The sequence below is a fragment of the Pan troglodytes genome, chromosome 13 (genome assembly GCF_028858775.2).
Source record: "Pan troglodytes isolate AG18354 chromosome 13, NHGRI_mPanTro3-v2.0_pri, whole genome shotgun sequence".
NCBI lineage: Eukaryota > Metazoa > Chordata > Mammalia > Primates > Hominidae > Pan > Pan troglodytes.
The window spans coordinates 92,327,914-92,354,841 of record NC_072411.2 but is presented as its reverse complement, the minus strand read 5'-3'; the positions used below and the strand labels follow the sequence as shown (position 1 = coordinate 92,354,841).

General features: G+C 38.3%; 1 protein-coding gene across 5 annotated transcripts in view; it reads left to right on the top strand.

Annotated features, from left to right (window-relative positions):
• HIBCH (3-hydroxyisobutyryl-CoA hydrolase) overlaps positions 1 to 26,928 on the top strand; it is a 140,757-nt gene that overhangs the window by 59,936 nt on the left and 53,893 nt on the right. For all 5 annotated transcript variants that reach the window (XM_054680006.2, XM_054680007.2, XM_063791359.1 and 2 more), the window contains exon 7: positions 24,220 to 24,298. In XM_054680006.2, coding sequence (XP_054535981.1) covers positions 24,220 to 24,298 — 79 coding nt within the window. The remainder of the gene's footprint in view (positions 1 to 24,219; positions 24,299 to 26,928) is intronic.

Below are 26,928 nucleotides of genomic sequence, written 5' to 3'. Positions count from 1 at the left end.
GAGGTTCCCCCTTTGTTCTAGTAGAACCACCCTAAATAAGGACCGGGAATTGCTTAGATCTTGCACATCATTTTGGGAAGGGATTCTACTAGCAAGGGTGATCTGTACCTCTGCTTGGCAGAAACTGAGCGTGGGTTGGTTGTGCTTTAACCTGGGGAAAAGGAAAGCTCTCTGAAAAAAGTACTGCAGAGTAAGAGGAAGGGAAAGAATCTGAAGCATTGAAGGAAGAGCTGCCCTGTGAATGTGAAAGAAAACAGGAAAAAATGAAGACAAAAACAATGGGCATACCCAACAGCATGTAAAAATAAATGTGACCCCATTAAAACAGGAAAGAAATCCCATAAGGAGAGAGCAAACTCAGATGAAAGGGCTACAAGTTGAAAAAGGGAAACAGGAAACAGGGAGGATGACTGGGAACTAATACACAGTAGCAAAGCTGACATTTTATTTTAATGGCAGTAGATTAGAAAGAGATGAATTTAATATTACAGATAGTGAAGTATCTGTGGAGAACATACTTGAGAAACTCACAAAGCATTCAAAAAAATATATAAGTGATGAAAATGAGTGTTTTGAGGTAATGACTATGAAAGAAAGTTACTGGGAACCCAACAAAGGAGTGATAAGTACTCCACTGAAAGTAAATCAGATACTTGGAACAGAAATGATGATCAGATATAATGAAATAAGACTTTAAGTAAAAACAAAAACTCCCAAACTCAGATATGTATAATTAAAGGAAACACGAAATTTCAGATAAGTGAAAAGAGACCCATACCTAGATAAAAGCTCAGGTAAATTTTTTAAAATTATAAGCCTTAAGAAAAAAAAGCTAACTGTGAGTAGTCAGGCCAAGGAATCAAGGTAAATGGGGTGATTAGTGATATACGTTATATACAGATTTCTTCAGATTTCTCTGTTACACAATGTGACAGAAGTCAATGGGTTGAGAAGTTGTGAAGTAGTTAGGATCCAAGAGTTTTCTCCCCAACTAAGTCGTTATTTAGTATAAATATAAAATAAAAATATTATCAGAAATGGTAAATATATTGCTGACATATTACTGAGAATATTTCAATAACTATTTGGTCTAGTTGACCAAGAGATCACTTAAAGTTATAACTCAAGACTCCTTCTGATATGAAAGGATTGGTAAGCTGCCCTTTGGTGCTATAAGTGGGCAGAACTTCCTTTTTTTTTTTACAGAAGCCTGAGAATTATATTGCTCTAGCACATCATGCCTGAATGCACTGGCCATGTTCTTCAGTTCTGGGGCTTGTATAGGTTGGTATAATGTTTGTATATATTCCTCATATGTAACAACCAAGAATATTTATTTCAAAAGAAAAGACTGCAGTGAAACAGATCAAGATAATGTTGTCTTGAATAAATGAAGTAAAGATGCTGCTGATTCTTCATACTGGTCTGTGTTTTCAGTATTTAAAGAACATAAATAACTTTCAAATAAAGATATACTTTATATCAGCTTTCTTAACCAGAACTCCACCAGAGGATTAAGTCTTAGTGCCCTAAAATGTTCTTGGGTTTGCCTAGAGAATCAGTCTCGAGGCTGGGGCCTAGCAGTCTGTTTGAACAAGCCAAGCTCTCCAAGTAATTCTGAGTCATGTTAATTTGAGAACTAGGGCTCTAAGCCATCCCTTGAATGTAATAAATTAGCTCCTATTTCTGTCCTGTGCTTCTCGAATGGTACTAGTTATGTACCATCCTTGGGAGAATTGAGAATATAATCACATCATTTGCAGTGATCTGTGGTTCAGATGAGGAACCCCTGAGAAAGTTTGTTTTATACTATATTTTATCAGCTCCCTTAAAAATATTGTGTCTTTTCTTCCATCAGGTATGCCCAACCACATGCATCCTTAAAGACTGAAGTTCTTCCCTCTTTTTTAATAGCCATAAATATTATGGATTGAGCATCTCTTGTCTGAAATGCTTAGGACGAGGAGTGTTTTGGATTTTGGAATATTTACAATATGTTATAAATAAAGTTTCAGTGCCGCAAAAGAAATAGCACTCGAATGTAACATTTTGTTTTTAATTCTCAGCAAGGAAATGTACTACTATAGAAGGGTGTGCCCTTACAGATGGAGCAATGGTGAGCATACACCTGGACAAGGGAGGCAAAGGAGTTCTTATTCTTGATGCACATGGCCCGTGCTGCTGTGTCATTCCCCTATTGGCTAGGGTTAGACCGCACAGGCTAAACTAATTCTGATTGGCTACTTTAAAGAGAGTGATGGGGTGAGTGGTTTGGCAGAAAAAATGGTTATGGCAGAGCAGTAAATTGGAATGAGTCAGGGTGGAGCAGGTAATCGAAAAAGGTTGCTTTATGAGGAAGTTAAGTTTAAAAGTAGAAGGCAAAGAATTGAACCTACTGACATTGATTCTTTGAAGAGAAATTTAGAACTCATATCTAACAAATCTTAAATCTAAAAATCTGAAATTGGAAGTGTTCCAAAATCTGAAATATTTGGAGCACCAACATGATACTCAAAGGAAATGCTCATTGGAGCATTTCAGATTTCAGAGTTCTGGATTCAGGATGCTCAACTTACACTACAATTAGATGTGATTTCTTCTTTCATTGAGTCAGTGCTTTCAGTCTGTACTCTAAATTTGGTGTTTGTACTTTATTGTTACTTTATATCTCATCTTCCCAACTGTATTAGATGGTCTGGAAAGGGCAAGGATTATCCTACCCTTTTTTTTTTTTTTGGCCTTCCCGTAACAACTACGAATATACAGTTATAGAGAAATTTTTAAACAATTATACCCTAAATAATAAACATCTTGTATAGCCTTTGAAAGAGTAAACAACAGGCTGGAAGTGAACAGTCTCTTTTTTTTTAGTAGTGGGGTTTTGTATTTATCTTGGTTTGGAAGGCCACACTTTTCATGTCTGATTTACAAACTTCTGTGATTTGAGTATGGGTTGTCCCCACCAAAACCCATGTTGAGGTTTGTTTCCCAGTGTGGTGGTGTTGGGAGGTGGTGCCTTTAAGAGGTGATTATGTTGTTAAGATGGATTAGTATCTTTCTTGCAAGACTGGGTTAGTTCTTATGGGAATGGTTAGTTTCTGCGAGAGCAGGTTGTTGTAAAGTGAGGTTGCTTCCTATGTTTTGGGCTTTTTACATGTGCCTGGTACCTCTTCTATTTCTCTGCCGTGTTTTCATGTAACATAAGGCCCTCACTAGAAGCTCCCAGATGCAGCCTCTCAATCTTGAACTTTCTGGCTTGTAGAACCATCACCTAAATAAACCCGTTTTTAAATTTTGTTTTATAAGTTACCTAGTCTGTGTATCCTGTTACAGTAGCACAAAATGGACTGAGACAGAAAATTGATACTGAGAAGTGTTGCTAATAACAAATACCTGAAATTGTGGAAGTGGCTTTGGAATTGGGTAATGGATAGACACTTGAAAGAATTTGGAGGAGCAGGATAGAAAAAAACCTGTATTGCTGTGAACGGAGCATTAAGGGTGATTCTGGTGAGGGCTCAGAAGAAGACAAGGCTGGGGAAAATGTGGAACTTCTTAGAGATTATTTAAGTGGTCATGGGCAGAATGCTAATAGAAATATGGACAGTAATGGCCATTTTGATGAGGACCCGGATGAAAATGAGGAACAAGATATTGGAGTAAAGAGCATCCTTGTAATAAAGTGACAAAGAACCTGGCTGGATGTGTCCATGTCTGAGGGCTTTATGGAATTCAGGAATTTAGAGCCGTGAATTAGAATGCCTGGAAGAAGATCTATCTAATCCGCAAAGCATTCAGGCTGCTGCATGGCTACTTTTAATAGCTTACATAAAGCTGTGAGAGGGAAAAAAATGACTGAAGATGAAATTTATAATCAAAAGGGAAAGAAAGCAAAGATTTGGAAAACTCTCAGCCTGGCCATGTAAAGAGCGAAAAAACTTTTTGGGAGAGGAAACCAAGGTGTGGCGCAGCAGTTTTTGCTAAGGAGAGTAATACTTAATGGAAGGGAATATCAAGACAATGGGAGAAAGACCCTCAAGGCATTTCCGAGACCTTTGAGCCTCCCTTTCTCATCACAGGCCCAGAGCTCTAGCACAAATGGTTTTGGGTGATGGACTTGGGCCTCCCCCTATAAGCTTACCGCCCGGGGCTGCTTTGGGCCTCTGCTCCCAGAATTCCAGCACAGTGCTCCTCAGTTGTCCCCGCTATGGCTCAAGTGCCCCAGGTGCAGCTTGACCTGCAGCTCCAGAAGATATAAGCCATAAGCCTTGGTGGCATCCATGTGGTGCTAATTCTGCAGGCTGTCAGAAAGCAGAGCTAGGAAGGCATGTGAGCCTCTACCTAGATTTCAAAGGATATATTAGACAGTCTGGTGTCAGGCAGAGCTTTGTTGCAGGGGTGGAGCCACCACAGAGAGTCCATTCTGGAGAATGCCAAGTGGAATTGTGAGGTCAGAGCTAGAGCTGCCCTTGAGATTCTAGAACTGTTGACCCACTGGCAGCATGGCACCAGTTTGCAACTTCAACTGGAGAGAGCTGAAGTGTGGGCTTGTTAGTGGTGGATCTGTACAGGTCTGAAGCAACTTGATTCTTGCCTCCTTGAAGGAAAGAATTTGTCTAAGGGGCATAAGGCAGAGTGAGAGACCAAGGCAAGTTTTTGAGCAGGAGTGACAGTTTATTAAAAAGTTTTAGAACAGGAACAATAGGATGTAAAGTATTCTTGGAAGAGGGCCAAGCAAGCAACTTGAGAGATTCAGGTGTTCTGTTTGGCCCTTGAATTGGGGTTTTATACACTGGCGTGGTTCCGGGGTTTGAGTTTCTTCTCCCTTGATTTTTCCTTGGGGTGGGCTGTCCGCATGTGCAGTGGCCTGCCAGCACTCGAGGGGCCGTATGCTCAGTGTGTTTACTCAAGTTGTGCGCATGCTCATTTGAGGCATTTCCCCCTTGCTAAGTTGAACATTTTTAGAGGAAGGTTATATACCAGTTAAACTCTGCAATTATGCTTGGGCACACTCGCCCAGCTCCTGAGATCTTAATGGGAAGCAGCTGATCACGAGCTTCAGGTGTTTTCTGTCTACTGGGAGACTGCCTTTCCCTGCTGCCAGCTGCGACCAATTATTTTAGGGAGACAGTTTAACAACCACCTGACCATCACTTGATGGTCACCTGACATTCTGGGTGTGGGGGAGCTGTCTGCCCTGCTCATGTCTGCCTAGCTACCTACTCTTAACTGGTTGAGCCCAGAAAGCTCTAGGAGTAGGGTTGATACCTTGAGGGCCCACCTCTCCAACCCTATCCCAGTGTGCACAGGATTCAGACATGGAATGGAGATTACTCTCTAGCTTTAAGAGTTAATGTCTTCTTTCTCAGGGTTTTAAAGACTTAATTGAGGCCTGTTACTCCTTTCTTTTGGCCTATTTCTGCCTTTTAGAATGGGAATGTTAGAAATCCTTGTTCCCCGGTGCCGCAAAGAAATAGCACTTGAACATAAATTTAATTTTCTCAGCCAGGCCATTTTTACTTTCTGCAGAAAGAGTACACTTGCCGGCAGTTTTGCTACAAGAGTACAGCGAACAAAGGGGACAGGGTAATTTATAACCTGACGCGTTCACCCTACTGCTGTGTCCGGTTTCCATTGGCTGGAACGGGACCTCACATTCTGTATTTGTCCCAATTGGATAGCAACTTAGAACTTTCTAAAAGAGGCAAAGGCAGAGGAGAACAAAGGAAGGAGGAAGTAACTTGTGGAATGCTGAGAAAGGTAAAAACACCTCCAAATAAGGAAGAGGAACAGGCTATGACCTAATGCTTGCTTGGACCAGTATAAGCATGCCAGGGCAAATATTTAGGCTAAATGTAGGAGCTAAGAACATGAAGTACATTGATTTCTTTATTAAGGCTAGCAGATATCTAAGAATGTTAGCACAGGTCTTTGAATAAATTTTGCTTCTAAGAGAATTTACTGTTTATTCCTAATTAGACAGGGAGGAAAGTCTCTTTGAAGAGGATCCTCTACTTTACTTTTTACAGGAATGTATACCCTATACCTGTCCTACCACTGTATCTTGGAAGTAGATAACTTGTTTTGATTTCACAGGCTTCACAGATGGGACTCTGGACTTTGGAATTTTGAGTTGGTGCTGAAACAATACTTTGAGGATATGGAGCTGGAGTGAATGTATTTGTATGTGAGAAGGATATGAGTTTGGGAGGTCAGGGATGGAATGCTACGGTTTGAATATTTGTCCCCACCGAAACTCATGTTGAAACTTAATCCTGAATGTAACAGTATTAAGAAGTGAGGCCTTCAGGAGGTGATGGGGTCATGAGGGTAGAGTAGTTTGATCCATTCATGGATTAATAGGTTATCACAGGAAGAATGGTTTAATTACCATGGGAATGGGTCTGTTTTAAAACCCAGTTTGGCATGCTCTTGCCCCTTCACCAGATCAGGGCTCTGCAGAGAGTCCCCACCAGCAAGAAGGCCCTCAACAGATATGGCCCTTCAACCTTGGCTTTCCCAATCTCCAGAAGAGCTGTAAGACATAGATTCCTTTTCTTTATAAATTACCCAGTCTCAGATACTCATTTACAGCAACAGAAAACTTAAGACACCAGCATTTCTTAATATAAGATGTTTTATGAACTCTAGCTTCTGAAAATGTAATCCTCTAGATCATTGGCGCTCAACCTTGTTTGCACTTTAGAATTATTTGGGAGTCTTTTTAAAATTCCAGTGCCTAGGCTTACCTTATCTCCCATAATCATTAAATTGGATAGTGGACAGTGGAGTGAGACCTAGGCTTTTTTTTTTTTTTTTTTTTTTGAGATGGAGTCTCACTCTTTTGCCCAGGCTGGAGTGCAGTGGTGCTATGAGACCTAGGCATTTTTAAAGCTCCGTGGTGTTACCAATGTGAAGGTAAAGTTAAAAACTGCTGCTCTACAGGTTCTTGTGTGTGGTTGTGTCTCCTGTGACTTTTTTCTAAATCTCCCAAAGACTGTTCTTCACTTTTTAGTTTGTATCAGAGTAACCTGGAGGGCTTGTTAAAAAGCAGATTCTAGGCTGGGCATGGCGGCTCACGCCTGTAATCCTAGTGCTTTGGGAGGCCTAGGTGGGCGGATCACTTAAGGCCAGGAGTTCAAGACCAGCCTGGCCAACGTGGTGAAATCCCATCTCTACTAAAAATACAAAATTAGCTGGGTGTGGTGGCGGGGGCCTGTAATCCCAGCTACTCCAGAGGCTGAGGCAGGAAAATTGCTTGAACCCGGGAGGTGGAGGTTGCAGTGAGCCAAGATTGTGCCATTGCACTTCAGCCTGGGCGACAGAGCGAGACTCCATCTTAAAAAAAAAAAAAAAAGCAGATTCTTTCCCTGCCCCATCTCTAGTTTAGTCTGGAATTCGGCCCAAGAATTTGCATTTCTAACAAGTTCTCAGGTAATGATGATTCTAGGGGGAGGGGAGTTCACTTTAGGAACAATTTTTGTAAGGTGTTCAGACTACAGTTTGTTATTCAGAAAGCCTTTATTTTCAGAATTTTTAGTAGAATTTTAGTATTACACACAATTGCTTAGTGTAGGCTTAGTATATATACATTTTTAATCTGTTAAAAGAAAATCTTCATACAAATTTAACACTTTATCTGAGCAAAGAACAATTCATGAATCTGGCAGCATGCAGAACCAGAAGAGGTTGAGAGAGCTCCACCTTGCAGCATGAGCAGTGAGCTTCCATAGGTTGAATGTGGAAGCAAATTAGAGAAATTACCTGATTGGCTACCACAAGGCATTTGCCTTATTGGGCATGGTGTGATGAGATATTCACTCTCTGTGGGTGTGGTCTGATCAGTTGGCTGCCTATGATTGGCTGAAACATGGCTGTTTGTTACAAAACTATACTCTTAAATTAGGTTTCAGTTTATTTTCATACTAAGGTTGCAATTTATTATGAAGGAACTCAAAGTGCAGAGAGACAGTCTCAGTTCAATGGCTTCTGCTTATTTAACATACCCTAGTACAGAAGTGTGAGAATAACGTGGAGCTAACAGGGCTTAAAAGGCATAGGAATAGTACTTGCTTGATTCTGGTCAATAAATTTTTTCTTAAAATAATGTAAAAGAATTTTGTTAAGAATTTGTACAGTCCAAAAGATGGCGCCACAGAGCTTGGTTCCCACGGCTTTCCTTTTGTTTTTGTTATAGAAGGTTTTATTTTTTCCAGTATAGAAAATGACAGTTTTATTTTCTCTTGTTACCCACCATGAAGAGTAGCACAGTATCTTTAAGATTTTAGAAATTCAAACATTTACTCAGTATTTTGAAATACAGTAAAATAAAAATGAATGTTACTGAGTGGTTCTCCACATGGTAGATCCGAATTATGTAAAATTATTCCTGTGTTTCTGAAAGAGAAATAATTTTTTTATGAATAGATATTTAAATGACTAAATTTATTCTGTTTCTGGGGAAGACAAATTTTTTATCTCTTTTGCCATTTATATAAAACATCTGGGGTTGCATTTTCTTAAGTTAATATGAGGGGACGTCAAAAAGTTTGTGGAAAAATGGAATTAATTAAGATAGAAATAAAAATAACTTTTTTTCTCAACATAAGCTCCGTCAAATTTAAGGTACTTCTTTTGTCAGCAGTGATACCAGTCATTTAGTCCATCCCTAAATAATTGAGGGTCCTGGGAATTTAACTATGCAAATGCAGTGTTTTTTATATTGGTAACTGAAGAAAAATGGGTGCCATCTACAGATTTTTAAAGACTGGTGTGTTAGTCTGTTTGGGTTCCTATAGAAGAATACCTGAGGCTGGGTAATTTATTTGGCTCACAGTTCTGCAGGGTGTGCAAGAACCATGGCACTAGCATCTGCTTCTGGTGAGGGCTTCAGGTAACTTCCAATTATAGCAGAAGGGGAAGGAGAGCTGGCATATCACATAGCGAGAGAGGGAGTGAGAAAGAGAGAAGGTGCTACATTCTTTTAAACAGCCAGCTTTTGTATGAACTGATAGAGCGAGAACTTATTCGTTACTGTGGGGATGTACCAAGCCATTCATGAGGGATCTGCCCCCATGACCACACCTTCCATTTGGCCCCAACTCTAATGTTGGAGAATAAATTTCAACATGAGATTTGGAGGGGACAGATATCCAATCTATATCAATTAGGAAACATAAAGGAGTAAGAAGGAGCCAAATCAGGTCTATAAGGTGGATGCCTAATAATTTCCCATTGAAACTCTCAAAATTGCCCTTGTTTGATGAGCGGAGTAAGTAGGGGCATTTACATAGTGTATGAGGAGTCTCTGATGAAACTTTGGGCCTTTTTCTGCTAAAGCTTTGGCTAACTTTTCATGATAGTTCTTTGGTGTTCCAGAAAGTCAACCAGCAACCTGCCTTGAGCGTCCCAAAAAATTGTTGCCAACCTTTGCTCTTGACCAGTCTGCTTGTGCTTTGACTGGACCACTTCTCTCTCTTGGTAGCCATTGTGGTTGTGCTTTATCTTCAGGATCATACTGGTAAAGCCATGTTTCATCTCCTGTTACAGTTCTTCAAAGAAATGCTTCAGGATCTTGATCTCACTTACTTAAAATTTCCATTGAAAGCTCTGTTCTTGTCTGCAGCAGATCTGGATGCAATGGTTTTGGCACTCATCGGATGGAAAGTTTGCTCAGCTTTAATTTTTCAGTCAGAATTGTGTAAACTGAACCAATTATAAAAGAATTGTGGCATTGGCTATTGTTCATGCCATTAACTCTCAATCATCTTCAATTAGGGCATGAACAAGATGAATTTTTTCCTCACAAATTGATGTGGATGGTCTGCCACTGTGGGCATCTTGAACATTGTCTCATGCCTTCTTTAAAAGAGTTATCTATTTGTAAACTGTTGATATCTTTGAGGCATTTTCCTCACAAACTTTTCACAACTCACCAGTGATTTTACTTTTCTTCCACACAAGCTTTACCATAAATTTGATATTTGTTCTTGCTTCAATTTTAGCATAATTCATGTTGCTCTGATAGGGGCCCTTTCAGACTGCTGTCGTATCCCTCTTAGGACCTCAAGCTAGATCCTGTTCTGGTATGTTATGACAAATTAGTAAGAGTTGATTTTCATACAAAAAAATTTGAAGTTCTTGCATAGTTTTTTCATAATAATGCATATTCCGTGAACTTTTTGAAGATTCCTTGAATATAACAATTGCAGATTTGTTTAAATATAAAATTAAGTAGATATAGAACAGAGGACAATCCTTAAATTTTTGTTTCATACATGTAGTACCACTCCTGTTTCCCTCCCCAACTGAATTGGATTTAAAGAACATTTTAGGTTCTTCTCTCCTCCTCTCTCTCCCTCCTAGTCTTCCTTTTTTTCCACCACCTCTTGCATTTTCGAATAGAAATGAAGTTGGTTCCCCAACCTAACTCAAAATATGGCACAGTAAGGTATTGTTTTTGTGTTTCTCAAAGTGCTCTTAAGATGCTGCTAGTGAGAGGGTTTTTTGATTATAGGAGACCACAATATGCCACCCTAAATATGCCACTTTGGCATAATGATTATTTTGAGCAGATTATTTTGAGAACCAGCAGATACAGGATCATCTCTGAAAACAGCACAAGTTACCTTTTTGTAAGAGAAATGTGTACCTAGAAAGGAAATCTCTATTTGTAAGAGTGTCTCCCTTTCTGGGGAAGAGAAGGATGACCAAATTGCAAGAGACTCCTATCAACAGAGATACCAACATAAATCTGCAAAACAATCGTTTCTCTTATTTACCATGCTTTTTGTGGTAACCTTCCTTCACATCCTTTCGAGTTGAAGTTGCTATGTAAGCTGGAGTTTTAGGCTCCCTCTTGGAGAGTTTTATTTCTCCCTGGATAATCTTCTGTGTATACATGAGGTATACATGTTAATAAACTGTTTTTCTCTTGTTGGTCTGTCTTGTTAGAGCAGTCCCAGCTAAGAACTCAGAAAGGTAAAGGGAAAATTCCCCCACCACACACAATGAATAATAGAAAATTAAGTTTTAAAGTGTATTTTAGAAAGAGCATGTTGTCATGACTAGAGAAGTGGGAATTGGAATGGAATAAAAATGATGAGCGTATACATTACCCAAATGACTTTATTGCAGTACAAACTACCCACATGAAAGTTGACTAGTGCTCTGTTAAATGGGAACTACTGAATCAGATTATGTTTATCCACTGATTAATGTCATTGAAGACATGTTCTTATTTTCATAAAAAGAATGAACAGTGCTCAAAGATTGAATTATGTTAATATATTGCAAAGACTTGTTAGACATAATGGGTACCTTTTTTCAGTTTTAAAAGGTGTTCTGTTTCTTGCTATTAGTGACAGTTGAATAGAAGACATTTTAAGAAACCATTTTTTAATTAAATAATAAAATGCCGGGTTTTTCATAACAACATTTATTTTACTTAGTATGGAACCTGAGAGGCTGGGCGCAGTGGCACATGCCTGTAATCCCAGCGCTTTGGGAGGCCAGCGTGGGAGAGTCACTTGAGACTAGAAGTTCAAGTCCAGCCTAGGCAATATAGCGAGACTCTGTGTCTCCAAAAAATTAACCAGGCATGGTGGTGCATGCCTGTAGTCCCAGCTACTTGGGAGGTTGAGGCGGGAGGATTGTTTGAGTCTAGGAATTCAAGGCTGCAGTGAGCCATGATTGTCTCACTGCATCTGAGACCCTGCCGCAGGAAAAAAAAGAGAACCTGAGAGTTTATGAAAGAAGAGATGAAATAATTTTATTAAGTTAAGATTTTTAGAGAAACTTCTGAGTTCAGCTTCGTTTGGTATACTTCTTCCCACCCACCTATGTAATTTAAATCTCTTTTTAAAAAACTGGAAGATATGAAAGGAGCTTTCTTTAAGAATGAAATATCAGTAACACAGCAGGAGCTGAGAGAGGAAAAATAGAGGGAAATTTCCCTTGGATTTCTAAGTGTATAGGGTGTATGTTTATATGCATTCGTTTTTATCTATATTGATTATTCAACTTTCTCCAAGTGTGGATGGATATCTTGTTTTGATAGAGAGCGGTAGATCTCCTCTCATCCCCAGATGAGATTCTTTTAGATTTCCTTCTGTCTTATTAGGGGAGAGTTAGGATTGCTTTTATTTATTTATTTTTATTTTTATTTATTTTTGAGATGGAGTCTCGCTCTGTCACCCAGGCTGGAGTGCAGTGGTGTGATCTTGGCTCACTGCAACCTCCACCTCCTGGGTTCAAGCAGTTCTCCTGCCTCAGCCTCCCGAGTAGCTAGGATTACAGGCGCGTGCCACCACACCTGGCTAATTTTTGTATTTTTAATTGAGTTGAGGTTTCACCATGTTGGTCAGGCTGGTCTCGAACTCCTGACCTCAAGTGATCCACCTGCCTCAGCCTCCCAAAGTGCTGGGATTACTGGCATGAGCCACTGCGCCTGGCCGTAGGATTGCTTTGAGTTGCGTAGTTTCTTATAGTAAAATTTCAGGGTCATTTAGTTTCTTAATGAGCTTTTTTTTTCTTTTTAACAGGTAAGCATTGGGTTATATTGATTTTTCAAGATGTAATGGATTATCATCTAAGTGATGTTCCTTTGCTGCTTGGCAATATACCACAGATGGTCTGTTTAATTGTATTTTACTACTTGTCTGTCTTATTAGATAGAGCCCTTGTTTTTTTTAGCTTCCTATACCCCATTTCCATCTACCCTTTAGCCCAGGGATATCTAAGTTGGAGAGTACTTTCATTTTCTTACCAAGAACTTGACCTCACTACCTTCCGTCTCCCTGCCCCCCCATTAAGGTATTGCATTCTGGGAAATTTTTGACTTGCAGGAGTATAGATATTCTTGGCAACTTTGACAAACTTACAGATTCTGAGATCTACAGGGAGTTTTTTTTTTTTCCCTTGGCCATTTCCTTTGGCCATATTGGTCAGGTTTTGGGTTCCTTTCATTTGTAATATGAAACCACCCTAGGTTCAAGGTCAAGTAGCAGGCACCTTTTGCCCTGTGCATTTCTCATCTGGCCTTCTGCCCTGACCATGTTGGTTTGGATGATTTTTGGTCTAGAGGTTTCTGTTTCTTATTGAGGCGTGAAAGTATTTCAGAGAAGAAAAGCGGAGGAGAGCTCTTTGCCCATAAAACAAGCTCATTCCCCTAAGGATATATGGATATGTGAGCTTCGAAACTAACTAGAGGCTCATTATGACTTTAGCCATCATTTGAGATTGTTCTCAACTATTTTACCCAAGCAGCAAAACTTATTGGATGTCTAGATGTGCTAGATACTGGTTGGGCTCTGGTGATAAAACAGTGAACAAAACAGACATGTTTTCCTTTCTCCTAGAGCTTACTGTCCAAACAGGCAAATATGGGGTAGTCTGGAAATACATTAAACAATACAAGCCTTAACTGTGTGTATGTGCGAATACTGTAGTGATGGGGGTAGTGTAGGGAAAGCCTTTTGGAGGAAGTTATATTTAAGCTGAGGCTTAAGGAAGGAGGAATTAACCAGAGAAGAAAAGCTGAGAGTAGTAAAAGAATGCGATATGGTTGGTGCAATTGTGTAAGGGTTTGATGCAGTGTTGAACGACAGCGTGTGGGTGAGAAGATAATAGCATATGTGAAAATGAGATAAGAGAGAATTCATATTTGAGCAAAGTTCAGTGTGCCTACATTTTATACTGTGAAGGAGATAGGGGTTAAATTCTGAGGCCATAGAGGTAAGCAAGAAGCCAGATCAGCTCTCTTATAGGACATGTTAAGTAGTTGATCTTCAGGTCAATATGGAGAGCTAATTAAGTGCTTTTTAGCAGGGGCAATGACTAGAACAGATTTGCATTTTAGAAAGAACTCTGGTGGGAAGAATTGACTTTAGGAGGGTGGGATTGGAAGTAAAGTGATTATTTAGGAAGCTATTGCAGGGAATCGGGTGAGAGATCATGGTGATTAAATATAAGGTAGAGGCCAGACACGGTGGCTTACACCTGTAATCCCAGCACTTTGGGAGGCGGAGGCAGTGGATCACCTCAGGTTGGGAGTCTCAGACCAGCCTGGCCAACATGGCGAAACCCCGTCTCTACTGAAAATAACAAAAATTAGCTGGGCCCAGTGGTGCGCACCTGTAATCCCAGCTACCTGGGAGGCTGATGCAGGAGAATCGCTTGAAACCCGGGAGGTAGAGGTTGCAGTGAGCTGAGATCACGCCACTGCACTGTAGCCTGGATGACAGAGCAAGACTCCCTCTCAAAAAAAAAAAAAAAAAAAAAAAGTAGGGTAGAGATAATGGGTAGATAGATTTAAGAGGGACATAGGGAGATTTTGGAGAAGACTTGATGGGTTTTGATGATGGATTGTATGTGATGGATAAAGGGGAGCAAGAATGACTTTCAGGTGTCTAGGCTGGGCCATGGAATAAATGGTGGCACTATTTACTAAGATTTGAGAAGAGTAGCTATGGAGTGGGCTGGGGAGAGTGAAGGGAGATGAATTTAATTTTGAGCTGGACCTCCTAGAATGGTAAATAATTAATAATAATATGTAAATAAGTTAAATATTTTCTCTCAATTATTTGTTGTTGAATATCATTTTTGTCTAAAAATAACATGAATTATACATACCCAATAGCAGGGTAAAAAAAACCTGTTTGGTGCTAATCTCTATGTGTTAGTCCATTAAAATACATTATTATATAATCAATATACATATTAAGATGCAATATGAGCCCGTTAATATGAGAAACATAGTAAAAAGTCTTTGTTTTTACTTTGCAGCCTGCTGTTCTGTTAATCTAATGTATGTGGTCCCAGAGATACATTAAGAAACTTATTTAATAGTCATAATAGTAACTTTTATGCCATAGTGAAAGCATGTGCGATGACAAATCTACTTGAATTTCTAACAAAAGAAATTGAAATGGTGCTATTTCAAAGCACCATTTATCCTGAGTGATAGCGATAGGCTATCACATACTCTCTAATACTGTGATGCAGTGTTTATTCTGGGCAGGAGCTTACTCATTCTCCCTGGTTAGATTTAAATCCATGACTTTTTGTGTAAACATCAGTCACATCACCCCATTGTGTATCTTTCTGAGTTTTTTGTCTTCTTTACTGTGGTTATCAACTGTTTACTTTGGAATATTTACTTTTTGAGCACCAAGTTGAATTGTTTACATGTGTTTGTGTTTATGCGTTGAGGGATTAATCTTGCCATTAATATAAATCATGGGTGGTTAACTATGCCTTAAAATAACCTTAAATATCTTTTTTTTTTAAAAAAGGTGTAATAACTAAATTTATTTTTACTAGTACATTTTTTTAAATTTTATTTTACTTTAAACTCTGGGATACATGTGCAGAACGTGCAGGTATACATGTGCCATGGTGATATGCTGCACCTGTCAACCCGTCATCTAGGTTTTAAGCCCCGCATGTATTAGGTATTTGTCCTAATGCTCTGCCTCCCCTTGCTCCTCACCTCCCGACAGGCCCCGGTGTGTGATGTTCCCCTCCCTGTGTCCATGTGTTCTCATTGTTCAACTCCCACTTATGAGAACATACGTTTGGTTTTCGGTACCTGTGTTAGTTTGCTGAGAATGATGGCTTCCAGCTTCATCCATGTCCCTGCAAAGGACATGAACTCATTGTTTTTTTATGGCTGCATAGTATTCCATGGTGTGTATGTGCCACATTTTCTTTATTTAGTCTGTCATTGATGTGCATCTGGGTTGGTTCCAACTCTTTGCTATTGTGAACAGTGCTGCAGTAAACATATGTGTGCATGTGTCTTCATAGTAGAATGATTTATAATCCTTTGGGTATATACCCAGTAATGGGATTGCTGGGTCAAATGAGGTTTCTGGTTCTAGATCCTTGAGAAATCACCAAACTGTCTTCCACAATGGTTGAACTAATTTACACTCCCACCAGCAGTGTAAAGCATTCCCATTTTTCCACTGCCTTGCCAGCAGCTGTTGTTTCCTGACTTCTTAATAATCACCATACTAACTGGTGTGAGATGGTATCTCATTGTGGTTTTGATTTGTATTTCTCTAATGACCAGTTATGATGAGCTTTTTTTCATATGTTTGTTGACTGCATAAATGTCTTCTTTTGAGAAGAGTCTGTTCATATCCTTCACCCACTTTTTGATTTTTTTTTCTTGTAAATTTGTTTCAATTCCTTGTAGATTCTGGATATTAGACCTTTGTCAGATGGATAGCTTGCAAAAATTTTCTCTCATTCCATAGGTTGCCTGTTCACGTTGATGACAGTTTCTTTTGCTGTGCAGAAGCTCTTTAGTTTGATTAGATCCCATTTGTCAATTTTGGCTTTTGTTGGCATTGCTTTTGCTGTTTTAGTCATGAAGTCTTTGCCAATGCCTATGTCCTGAATGGTATTGCCTAGATTTTCTTCTAGGGTTTTTATGGTTTTAGGTCTTACGTTTAAGTCTTTAATCCATCTTAAGTTAATTTTTGTATAAGGTGTAAGGAGAGCGGTCCAGTTTCTGTTTTCTGCACATGGCTAACCAGTTTTCCCAGCACCATTTATTAAATAGGGAGTCCTTTCCCCATTGCTTGTTTTTGTCAGGTTTCTCGAAAATTAGATGGTTTTAGATATGTGGTGTTATTTCTGAGGGCTCTGTCCTGTTCCATTGGTCTATATACCTCTTTTGGTACCAGTACCATGCTGTTCTGGTTACTTTAAATATCTTTATAATTATCAGTCTTTGAAAATTAATATTGGGCTACTCTGGGCACGCTGCCTATGGGTTAGCCCTGCTCCACAAGGAGCAGTTAAAAAAAATTGCTTTTTGTCTAGAATAGTAATATCTGGAAATATGGGAGCGAGTGCTGATTCCTAGTTGCAGATTAACGTATTTATATGTTTGAATGGATTTAATTGTCCTTTTAAAGTAATTATAATGAGATGTTCTTTTAAAGCCAAAAACAGAGCTGTGTCAGCTTTTTTCTCCTATTGGAACAGTCTGAAAACTCATCTAGCTAGGTTTCTTAATTAAAAAGTAAAGTCTTAGGTTGCCTAAATTTTGCCTTTAGGGATGCCAAAAACTTAAATAGGAAGTCATTTTTACAGTGACAGAGTAGGAGTTTGACTACATTCACATACTTTTTCCATTTTTGTTCAAATGTTATGCTTGTCCATATTAACATTGTTTATAGTAGATTATATTACTATGTGAAGATGATTGTTTAATAATAACGCAGTTAAAAAACAGTGAATGTCAGAGTGCTCGGGACACCATAAATATGAGGCACAGAAGGGTTAAGATAGCGTACCACACTAACTAAAGGAAAGTGGTATAACTTTTTAAATATCCAATGACGTACGTTTTATGGCAAAAACCTTTATTTGAGGTAGGACATACCATAATTGTAGAATGGTTAGATAGTACATTTAAATTTTAATGTCCTGTGAGTCTGTATCTATTGTGCCTTTAGTTGTGGTCTTTTCTCATATGTCTGATTATTTCTGAGTTATTTCTAATTGAGTATTTAAAATGCAGATATTTTTGAGTCCTAGGATGATATTCTCTCTCCAAAGAAGATGGACCTTTGTTTCTGGTAGGTGTTCAGGCTAAGGACACTAGCAGTCCCAGATCATCTCAGTCTAGTCAGGACTTCAGAGAATTTGAAGCTGGACTTAATTCGAGGTCATCCTAGAATGATGGCTTGAATCTAGGCTATCCTAGTTCCTGAGGTCCCCTTAGTGGCCCAACTTGGCAAGCCCTAAATTTCCATTTTTGCTTCTTTAGAAGATATGGCTTAGCTCAATCTGTTTCAAACTTTTTTCAGCTTTTTACCATTTTAATATCACTGATTATTGACTGTACTCAACTGCAGAAAGATACTTTATAAATACTTGTCTAAAAGCCTCGGTTTATAACTAAATATGAAGCTGAATTACTTAATGAGTTCCATAGTGAACAATATGGCACTAGCACTAAAATGGAGAAACCATAGGAACAAACCTTTGCCTATCTGAAATAACTCTACTGGTATGATATTTTCAAACATTTAAAAATGACTAATCTTGGCAGGGTGTGGTGACTCATGCCTGTAATCTCAGCACTTTGGGAGGCCGAGGTGGATGAATAACCTAAGGTCAGGCATTCAAGACAAGCCTGACCAACATGGTGAAACTCCATCTCTACTAAAAATACAAAAATTAGCAGGGCATGCGCCTGTAATCCCAGCTACTCAGGAGGCTGAGGCAGGAGAATTGCTTGAACCCAGGACACAGAAGTTGCAATGAGCCAAGGTCACGCCACTGTGCTCCAGCCTAGGTGACAGAGATTCTGTCTCCAAAAAATGAAACAACAACAAAAAGTCATGAGATTTGTAGATGTTGTCTTCACCTCACTCTCCCCATCACCCCAGCTTCACCTAGAACATTCATACACTGTGGACAGAATTGGTCTTCTAAAAATAAAAAATAAAAATAATAAAAATAAAAATGACTAATCTTGGCCAGGTACAGTGGCTCCTGCCTGTAATCCCAGCATTTTGGGAGGCCGAGGCATTTGGGTCACTTGAGGTCAGGAGTTTGAGACCAGCCTGGCCAACATGGTGAAACCCCATCTCTACTAAAAAAAACAAAAACTAGCCTGGTGTGGTGGTGGGCGCCTGAAGTCCCAGCTGCTCAGGAGGCTGAGGCAGGAAAATTGCTTGAACCCAGGAGGCGGAGGTTGCAGTGAGCTGATATTGTGCCACTGCACTGCAGCCTGGGCAACAAAGCAGGACTCTGTCTCAAAAATATAAATTAATTAAAAATAAAAATGGCTTATTTTGTGGCCAGGTGCGGTGGCTCATGGCTGTAATCCCGGCACTCTGGGAGGCCGAGGCGGGCGTGTCACCTGAGGCCTGGAGTTTGAGACCAGCCTGGCCAACATGGTGAAATCCCATCTCTACTAAAAATACCAAAATTAGCTGGGTGTGGCAGTGCACATCTGTAGTTCCAGCTACTCCGGAGGCCGAGGCAGGAGAATCACTTGAGCCCAGGAGACTGAGGTTGCAGTGAGTAAAGGTCACGCCACTGCACTTCAGCCTGGGTGACAGGGTGAGACTCTGGCTCAAAATAAATAAATAAGTAAAAATGACTAATCTTGCAAACAAGTGGAAAGCTCTAAAAGGGGAAATAGAACCACAATCATAAGAAATATTCGAACATATTTCTTTCAGTAACAGATAAAACAGAGACATACTGAGTACGTATATTTTCATGCACATATTTTATATGCACACACATTATTTGAATGAAAATTGTTTAATAAGCTTGACCTAATGAACATGCACTCAGCGACTGCAGAATTCACGTTCATTTCATGTGTGTATGAAACACTTGCCAAAATAGGCCTTGGAATTCATCTTAATATATTTTAAAGGATTAATCTTACAGAATACATTATCTGTCCCCAGTGGAATTAAGGTTGCAATCTGTAATGGAAAGATAATAGGGAAATCCCAAATGTTTGGAACATAAGCAGTAACCTTATATGACATCACAATGAAATGATCAAAATACAAAAAAAAAAAGATTTAAAATCAATAAACAGTAAATATCAAAGCTGAAAATTATTTTTATAGACTATTAAAACTGATAAATCCTTAGTGATAAGTTGGTAAAGACAAAGATAAAAGCAAAGTATGTTACAAATACGGAAATGAAAAATAGCACATCCCTATAAAACCCATAGCCATTAAAAAGATTACAAGAGGATGTTATGTACAACTTTATGGTCATATATTTCAAAATTTTGATGAAATGGACAAATTATAATCCATAACTGTTAATGAAAGTAAGTCTTTAAAAACCTTTTTATGAAGAAAATTTCAGTCCCAGGGGTTAGGGAGGGATTACTTAAATAATACACTAAATGTACCATAAGCAAAATGAATAAATTGTAATGTGTTAAGAATGAGAACTTCTATTCATTCCAAGACATCCTTGAAACAGTGAAAAGGCAAGCCACAGACTGAAAACATATTTGGTATACATCTGATAAGGGAATCCTGTCTAGAATATATAGAGAATTCTACCAATTCAAAAATCCAGTTTAAAAAAAAAAAAAAGAGCAAAAGATTGGAACAGACGTTTCACAGCAAATATTAGAACAGACATTTCACAAAGAGGATACCCAGATAGCTAATAAACCTGAAAAAGCTCTCAACTGCATTAATCATCAAGGATATGCAAATTAAAACTTCAGTGAAATACTAACATATAGTCATTAGAATGGCTAAAATGTGAAAGACCTCTTGAAGTGTTGGTGAGGATGTAGAAACAGCAAACTCATATACAGCTAGTGGAGCAGAAATTGGTACTACCACTTAGGAAAATTGTTTTGATATATTTTAAAGTTGAATGAGTCAATACTTTTTTTTTTTTTTTTTTTTTTTGAGACGGAGTCTTGCTCTGTCCTCCTGGCTGGAGTGCAGTGGCACAATCTTGACTCACTGCAACCTCCACCTCCCAGGTTCAAGCAATTCTCCTGCCTCAGCCTCCCGACTAGCTAGGATTACAGGCGCATGACACCATGCCCGGCTAATTTTTGTTGTTTTAGTAGAGACAGGGTTTCACCGTGTTGGCTAGGCTGATCTCGAACTCCTGATCTCAGGTGACCCGCCCACCTCAGCCTCCCAAAGTGCTGGGATTACAGGCATGACGTGAGCCACTGTACCTGGCTGATTAATACCCTTTGACCTGACACTTTTACTCCCTGGTATATATCTGACCAAAATGTGTGCACTTTTGCACCAAAACATATGCAGAAGAATGGCCACTGAATTGTTACTTGAAATAGCCAAAAACTGGAGACAATCCAAATAGCCATTTATATTAGAATGGATTAACAAATTGTTTATTCATACAGTGCTATACAATGAAAAAGAACAAATTACTGCTATATGCAAGAACATAAAATCTCACAAACATAATGTTGACTGAAAGAAGTAAGATAGTAATATATATTCTGTGATTCTATTTATATCTAGATAAACCAGAAAACACTCTAATCCTTTGTTAGAGGTCAAGATAGTAGCTACTTGAGGGATGGAGGGTGTAGTGACTGACAGAGTGCATAGCACAATTTCTGATAGTTTTTATCTGGGTTTTGGTTACATGGGTGTGTTCATTTGGGGATAATTCATTGAAACTATATGCTTGCGAACTTACTATTTGTTACTGTTTGTGTACCTTTAAGTGGATATTATACATCAAGAGAGTTTTTAAAAAGAAAAGAAAGAAAAAAGAAAGAAAGCCCGTGTGGCTTACTGGAGGGGAAGTGAGAAAGTGGGGAATGGTAGACTATAAAATCAGGAAGGTAGAAGGGGACCAAATCATATGGGACCATATCAGCCATGATAATATTTTAGTGTGAAGGGAAGTCACTGGAGACTTCTGGGCGGGAGAATGACGTGATATGTTTTACATTTTAATAAGCGTGCTTTGACTGGTATAGAGATGATAGATTGTGGCAAGAATAGAATAGAAGCAAGATACACCAGCCTGGGCAAGAGAGGATAAAGGCTTCAAGTAGGGTTGTAATAGTGTAGATGGTGAAAAGTGGCCCAGTCCGGGATATATTTTTAAGTTAGAGCTCTCAGGATAGTTCATAGATTACATTGTGGGGTAGAAAGGAAAGAAGGTAATGCTGAGATGTTTGGCCTGAGCAGCTGGGTGAATTGTGATGCTGTTTACTGAGATGAAGACAGAGAGAGGAGCACACTTAAGGAGAAATCAAGAGATTTACTTTTGATGTGTGAAGGTTGAGATACTTATTAGACATTCAAGACGAGACGTTAAATAGCTGAGTAGAGAAATCAGGGATGGGGAAATAATTTATTAGTGTTTTAGGTGGTGCTTAAAATCCTAGGGCTGGAAGACATCTCCTAGGGAATGCATGTAGACAGGACAGAGTATAGTGGGGTAGAGTGAAGTGGAGTAGAAGGATGACATCTAATTATTGTGGCAGGTCAACACTTTGATATCAGGGAGAAATGAAAGAGTAACTAATGAGTTAGATTTTAAAGCAGGAATGTATGGTGCCTCAAAGCCCAGTAAAGCATTTCATAAAGTAGGAATGAGGAACTGTCAAATATTACTGAGCTATTTAGCTAGTGTTCAGCTTGGTGAAAAATGAGATTTGACTACTGGGTTTGGTAGGTTTGGGGGAGAGATTTGAGGAGAGTTGGAATTGGAATAAAGTATTATATTTGGAGAATGAATCTGTATAAAATTAGCTAATACAATAAAACTTGAAGACTTTGGAGCCTTTTTAGTCTAGCAAAGGAGTATCAGCTAAGATTAATGGTTAAATAAAATGTAAAATCAAATTTCAGAAGTTAAGAGGGCTGCTTACAAGTAACCTATAATAGATTCTTTGATGTAAGATAGAAAAATTAGTTACGAATCTGCCATTAGGGTTTTATACCCCATTCGAAATGGTTCAGCGTATTCCTAGTATCTTCAAGTGAAGTGGCTTGACTATTCTGAACCTTCATCTTTATTGAAAGGCTTTAAAATTGGCTCTTAATGATTCTTATGTCAGTGGTCTCTTATTCTGATAGTTTTTCATTAATAACTTTTTACTCAAATCTTGATGTCTTTTCTTTAATTCACTATTATCAGCCAATGCTAAAATAAAACATACTCTATGTAATATAAGATAACAAATGGAATCAATGAATCAGTTACCCCGCATGGATCTGTAGCTTCTATGTGAAGTAATATGGGGTTTTTAAGTTTCTTTTTCCATAGAGTTCAGGAGGTGGAGAGGGCCCTCTGTAGAGAATTTGGTCTGTTAGGTTGTTCCTTTGTAAAGGAATGAAGATTCCAGAAGATGTGATGGGAATGGCTAGTCAGGGACAGCAGTGTTAGGAGGTTGTGTTGGGAGGAAAAGCACAGAACAGTATTGCAGTGAATATATACTGGGGGCCCAAAGACTTACGTTGTGTGATGCTGATGGCAGGATCTAGGTCTAGTTCTAACTGAAAATGTGGTGAAGAGACATTTTAATTGGAAAGAACAGAGACTCACTCAAAAAGATCCACAAAAGAGAATGGGGCAGTTATTAGACAAGTTCAGGGACCTTAGGCATTGCTTATGTTCCTGAAAATTGGACTGCAGGTGTGGGCTTGAGGCAAATTTAAGTTGTGTGTTTATTTTTCTATCTCTGCTTCTTTTTATGTGTTTGTTTTGTTTTCTGTCTTGTACAGACTGCAGCATTCTCAGGGTTTTTTTTTCTTTTCTTTCTTTTTTTTGTCTCTACTGCATATAAAACCAGCTTTTACTTGGCTGTCATTGTCATCTTTAGCTCAAATGTCAGATGACCTTTAAGCTTCACTGCCTGTCATCGACTGACAACTGTGCACTGTGTTTTAGTTTTAAGTACCTAAGAGTAAGAAGAACCTCATCTAATTCACCCCTGCCTCTTTGCTCCCCAGGCCTCTGAATTCTGGTTAGTCTCCATTGGCTGCCCTTGGGTCCATTGCCAATCCCTAGTTCAGCCCTTCCTGGGGAAAGGAAAAAAAGAGAGTCTCTGGGCAGAGCAGATTCCCTTAGAGAAAAAGCAGTGATTGAGCAGGCAGTGGCCTTATCTAGTAGTTTTTCTTCTTACCTTAGAAGTTTTATGATTAATTGAAATTGTAAAAGCTTAAAATTTTGGAGGAATGGCATGAAGCCCCCATGGCTAGTGGAACGAGTGCGGGAAGAGTGATGGGAGATAAAGTCAAAGAGGTCGGCTAGGCCAGGTGATAGAGAGCCTTGCAGGCCATGGAATAGAGTGTGAATTTTATATATGTATAGTTGTATATATTCTTATATATAAAATATATATCAGATAGACACATTTGTTCATATATAAGAAATACATAGGGAAAAAAATCGTAGGTTACTTACCAAATTGATAATAGCTATGTGTCTCTGTGGAGGAAGAGAATGACCAGACAAGAATGGGGGTGTGATCAGACTTTATGTGTAAATGTTTAATAAAGGGGAATATAGTCATGTGCTGTTTGTGGAATTCAAAGTTAATTGAAAGAGGTGGGGACAACCTATTCCCTGAAGCAAGTTCCTGTGGAGTATAAAGATAATTTACTTGCTTTGTAATTTTGTAAGTGTGTGAATTTGCTTGTTTTTTAACAATATGTTTAATTCCCCCCCGCCTCTTTTTTTGCCTTTTTTCTCTAGGGAGTTGGTCTCTCAGTCCATGGGCAATTTCGAGTGGCTACAGAAAAGTGTCTTTTTGCTATGCCAGAAACTGCAATAGGTAAACAACCAGAATTTTTTTTATAATTACTTTTAGCATCATCTTCTTTTGATATGTTTCAGAGTTTACTGTTGTTGAAGGAATTGATGGACTCTTGTGTGAGATGCAACAATGAAAGGATTTTAAAAAAGAAATTAAATAGGAAGATACTTTGAAGTCTATATTAGCTCAATGATTATATCTGAAAACACAAAACTGAGAACATTAAAGGAGACATTAACACACTATAAATAAAACATTAACACTATAGATAAAATATCATTAAGGGAATATATTTTTGCCTTTAGATCTGTGCAGTTTTGAGTTGTGATCAAAACTATCATATGACACTTCTGAGTTAATTTTTGTATATGGTGAGGGGTGTGGATCACCTATATAAGTCAAAGTTTATTTTGTATATGGAAATACAATCATTCCAGTACCAACTGTTGAAAGGGTATTGTTTTGCTACTGAATTGCCTGTGTAGCTTTGTTATAGTTGTCTATAGATGTCAATCATGGTGCCAACACCATGTTGTCTTGGTTAGTGTTGCTTTATAGTAAGTCTTAAAATCAGGTAGTGACAATGTTCCACCTTTGTTCTTTGTATCTTACCAAGTTGCTTTGGCTATATAGGTTCTTTATCTTTCCATATGTATTTTAGAGTTACTTGTCGATTTCAACAAAAAAGCCTGCAGATGAATTTAGAGAGAATTGACATCTTAACACTATCGAGTCTTTTCAGACCTGTGGGCAAGATATAATTCTTCATTTATGTAAGTGGTCTTTAATTTCTCTCAGCATGGATTTTTAGTTTTCAGTTTATAGGTCTTATCTTTTGTCATATTTATCCATAAGTATTTCATATTAATGATATTTTTGAAAAAACTTTCAGTTCTAATTGTTAGTTACCAGTCTAAAGAAATACAGTTGATTTTTGTATTTACCTTTATCATGCAGACTTGCTAAACTCACTTATTAGTTTTAGTTGCTTTAGAATTGAATAGAATTCGATTCTACTGTACTGGAATTCCTAAAGAGACAATTATGTCATTTACAAGTAAGAGCAGTTTTACTTTTTCCTTTCCTTTTTCTAATCTGGATACCTTTTATTTCTTTCTCTTGCCCTATTGCGTAGAATAGAACTTCCAATACAATGTTGAATAGAAGTGGTGAGAGTGGACATTTTTTCCTTGTTCCTGATTTTAGGGGAAAGCATTTAGTCTTCTACCAATTAAGTTTGATGTTAAGGTATATATTTTTCATTTAAGATAAGGAACAAGACAATGATGCCTGCTCTCATCATTTCTGTTCAATACTGTATTGAAAGTCCTTGCCAGAGCAATTAGGCAAGAGAAAGAAATAAAAGGCATCCAAACAGGAAAAGCAGAGGTGAAACTGTCACTGCTGATGACATGCTCTTATATATATATGGAAAACTCCAACAGCTCCAACAAAAAACTGAACTAATAAATACAGTAAAGCTGTAGGATATAAAATCAACACATAAAAATCAGCATTTCTATACACTAACAACAAACTATTTGAAAAATAAGAAAATTTCATTTACAAAAGCATCAAAAAGAATAAAATAGTTAGAAATAAATTTAACCAAGTAGGTAAAATCTGTATGGCGAATCTGTATGGTGGCATGTGCCTGTGGTTCCAGCTGCTCAGGAGGTGGAGATAAAAGGATGGCTTGAGCCCTGAAAGTAGAGGCTGCAGTGAGCTGAGATCATGCCACTGCACTGTAGCCTGGGCAATAGAGCCAGACCATGTCAGTCAGACAGACAGACAGACAGACAGACACACACACACACACACACACACACACACACACACACACACACACGCACGCACACACATCTGTATACTGAAAACTACAAAACTTTGATGAAAAAAATTGAAGAAGACACAAATAAATAAAAAAGATATTACATGTTCATGGATTGGAAGAATATTTTTAAAATGTTCTTACTACCCAAAGTGATCTACAGATTCAGTGTAATCCCTATCAAAATCCCAATGTCAGTTTTCAAAAAAATAGAAAAAACAATTCTAAAATTCATATGGAACCAAAGAAGACTGCAAATAGCCAAGATAATCTTAAGCAAAAAGAACAAAGCTAGAGGCTTTGTACTGACTTCAAACACTATTGCAAAGTTTTAGTAATCAAAACAGCATAGTACTGGAATAAAAATGAATACGTAGACCACTGGAAAAGAATAGCAAGCCCAGAGACAAATCCATATATTTGCAGTTAAGTGATTTTCAAGAAAGATGCCAAGAATACATAATGGTGAAAGGACAGTCTCTTCAATAAATGATGTCAGAAAAACTGGATATCCATATGCAGAAAAATGAAATTAGACCCATACCTCATATTATATTTTAGAAAAAAACCTCAAATGGATTAAAGATGTAGTCATACAACCTGAAACTGCAAAACCACTAGAAGAAAACATATGGGAAAATGACGTGACATTAATCTGGTCAATAATTTTTTGGCTTTGATGCCAAAAGCTCAGGCAACAAAAACAAAAATATACAATTGTTGTCGTATATACAAATGTTGTTGAATCCATCCAACATCCAGGCTACAGTGATGCAAGGGGTGGCTCCCAAGGTCTGTGCATAGACAAATAGAATTA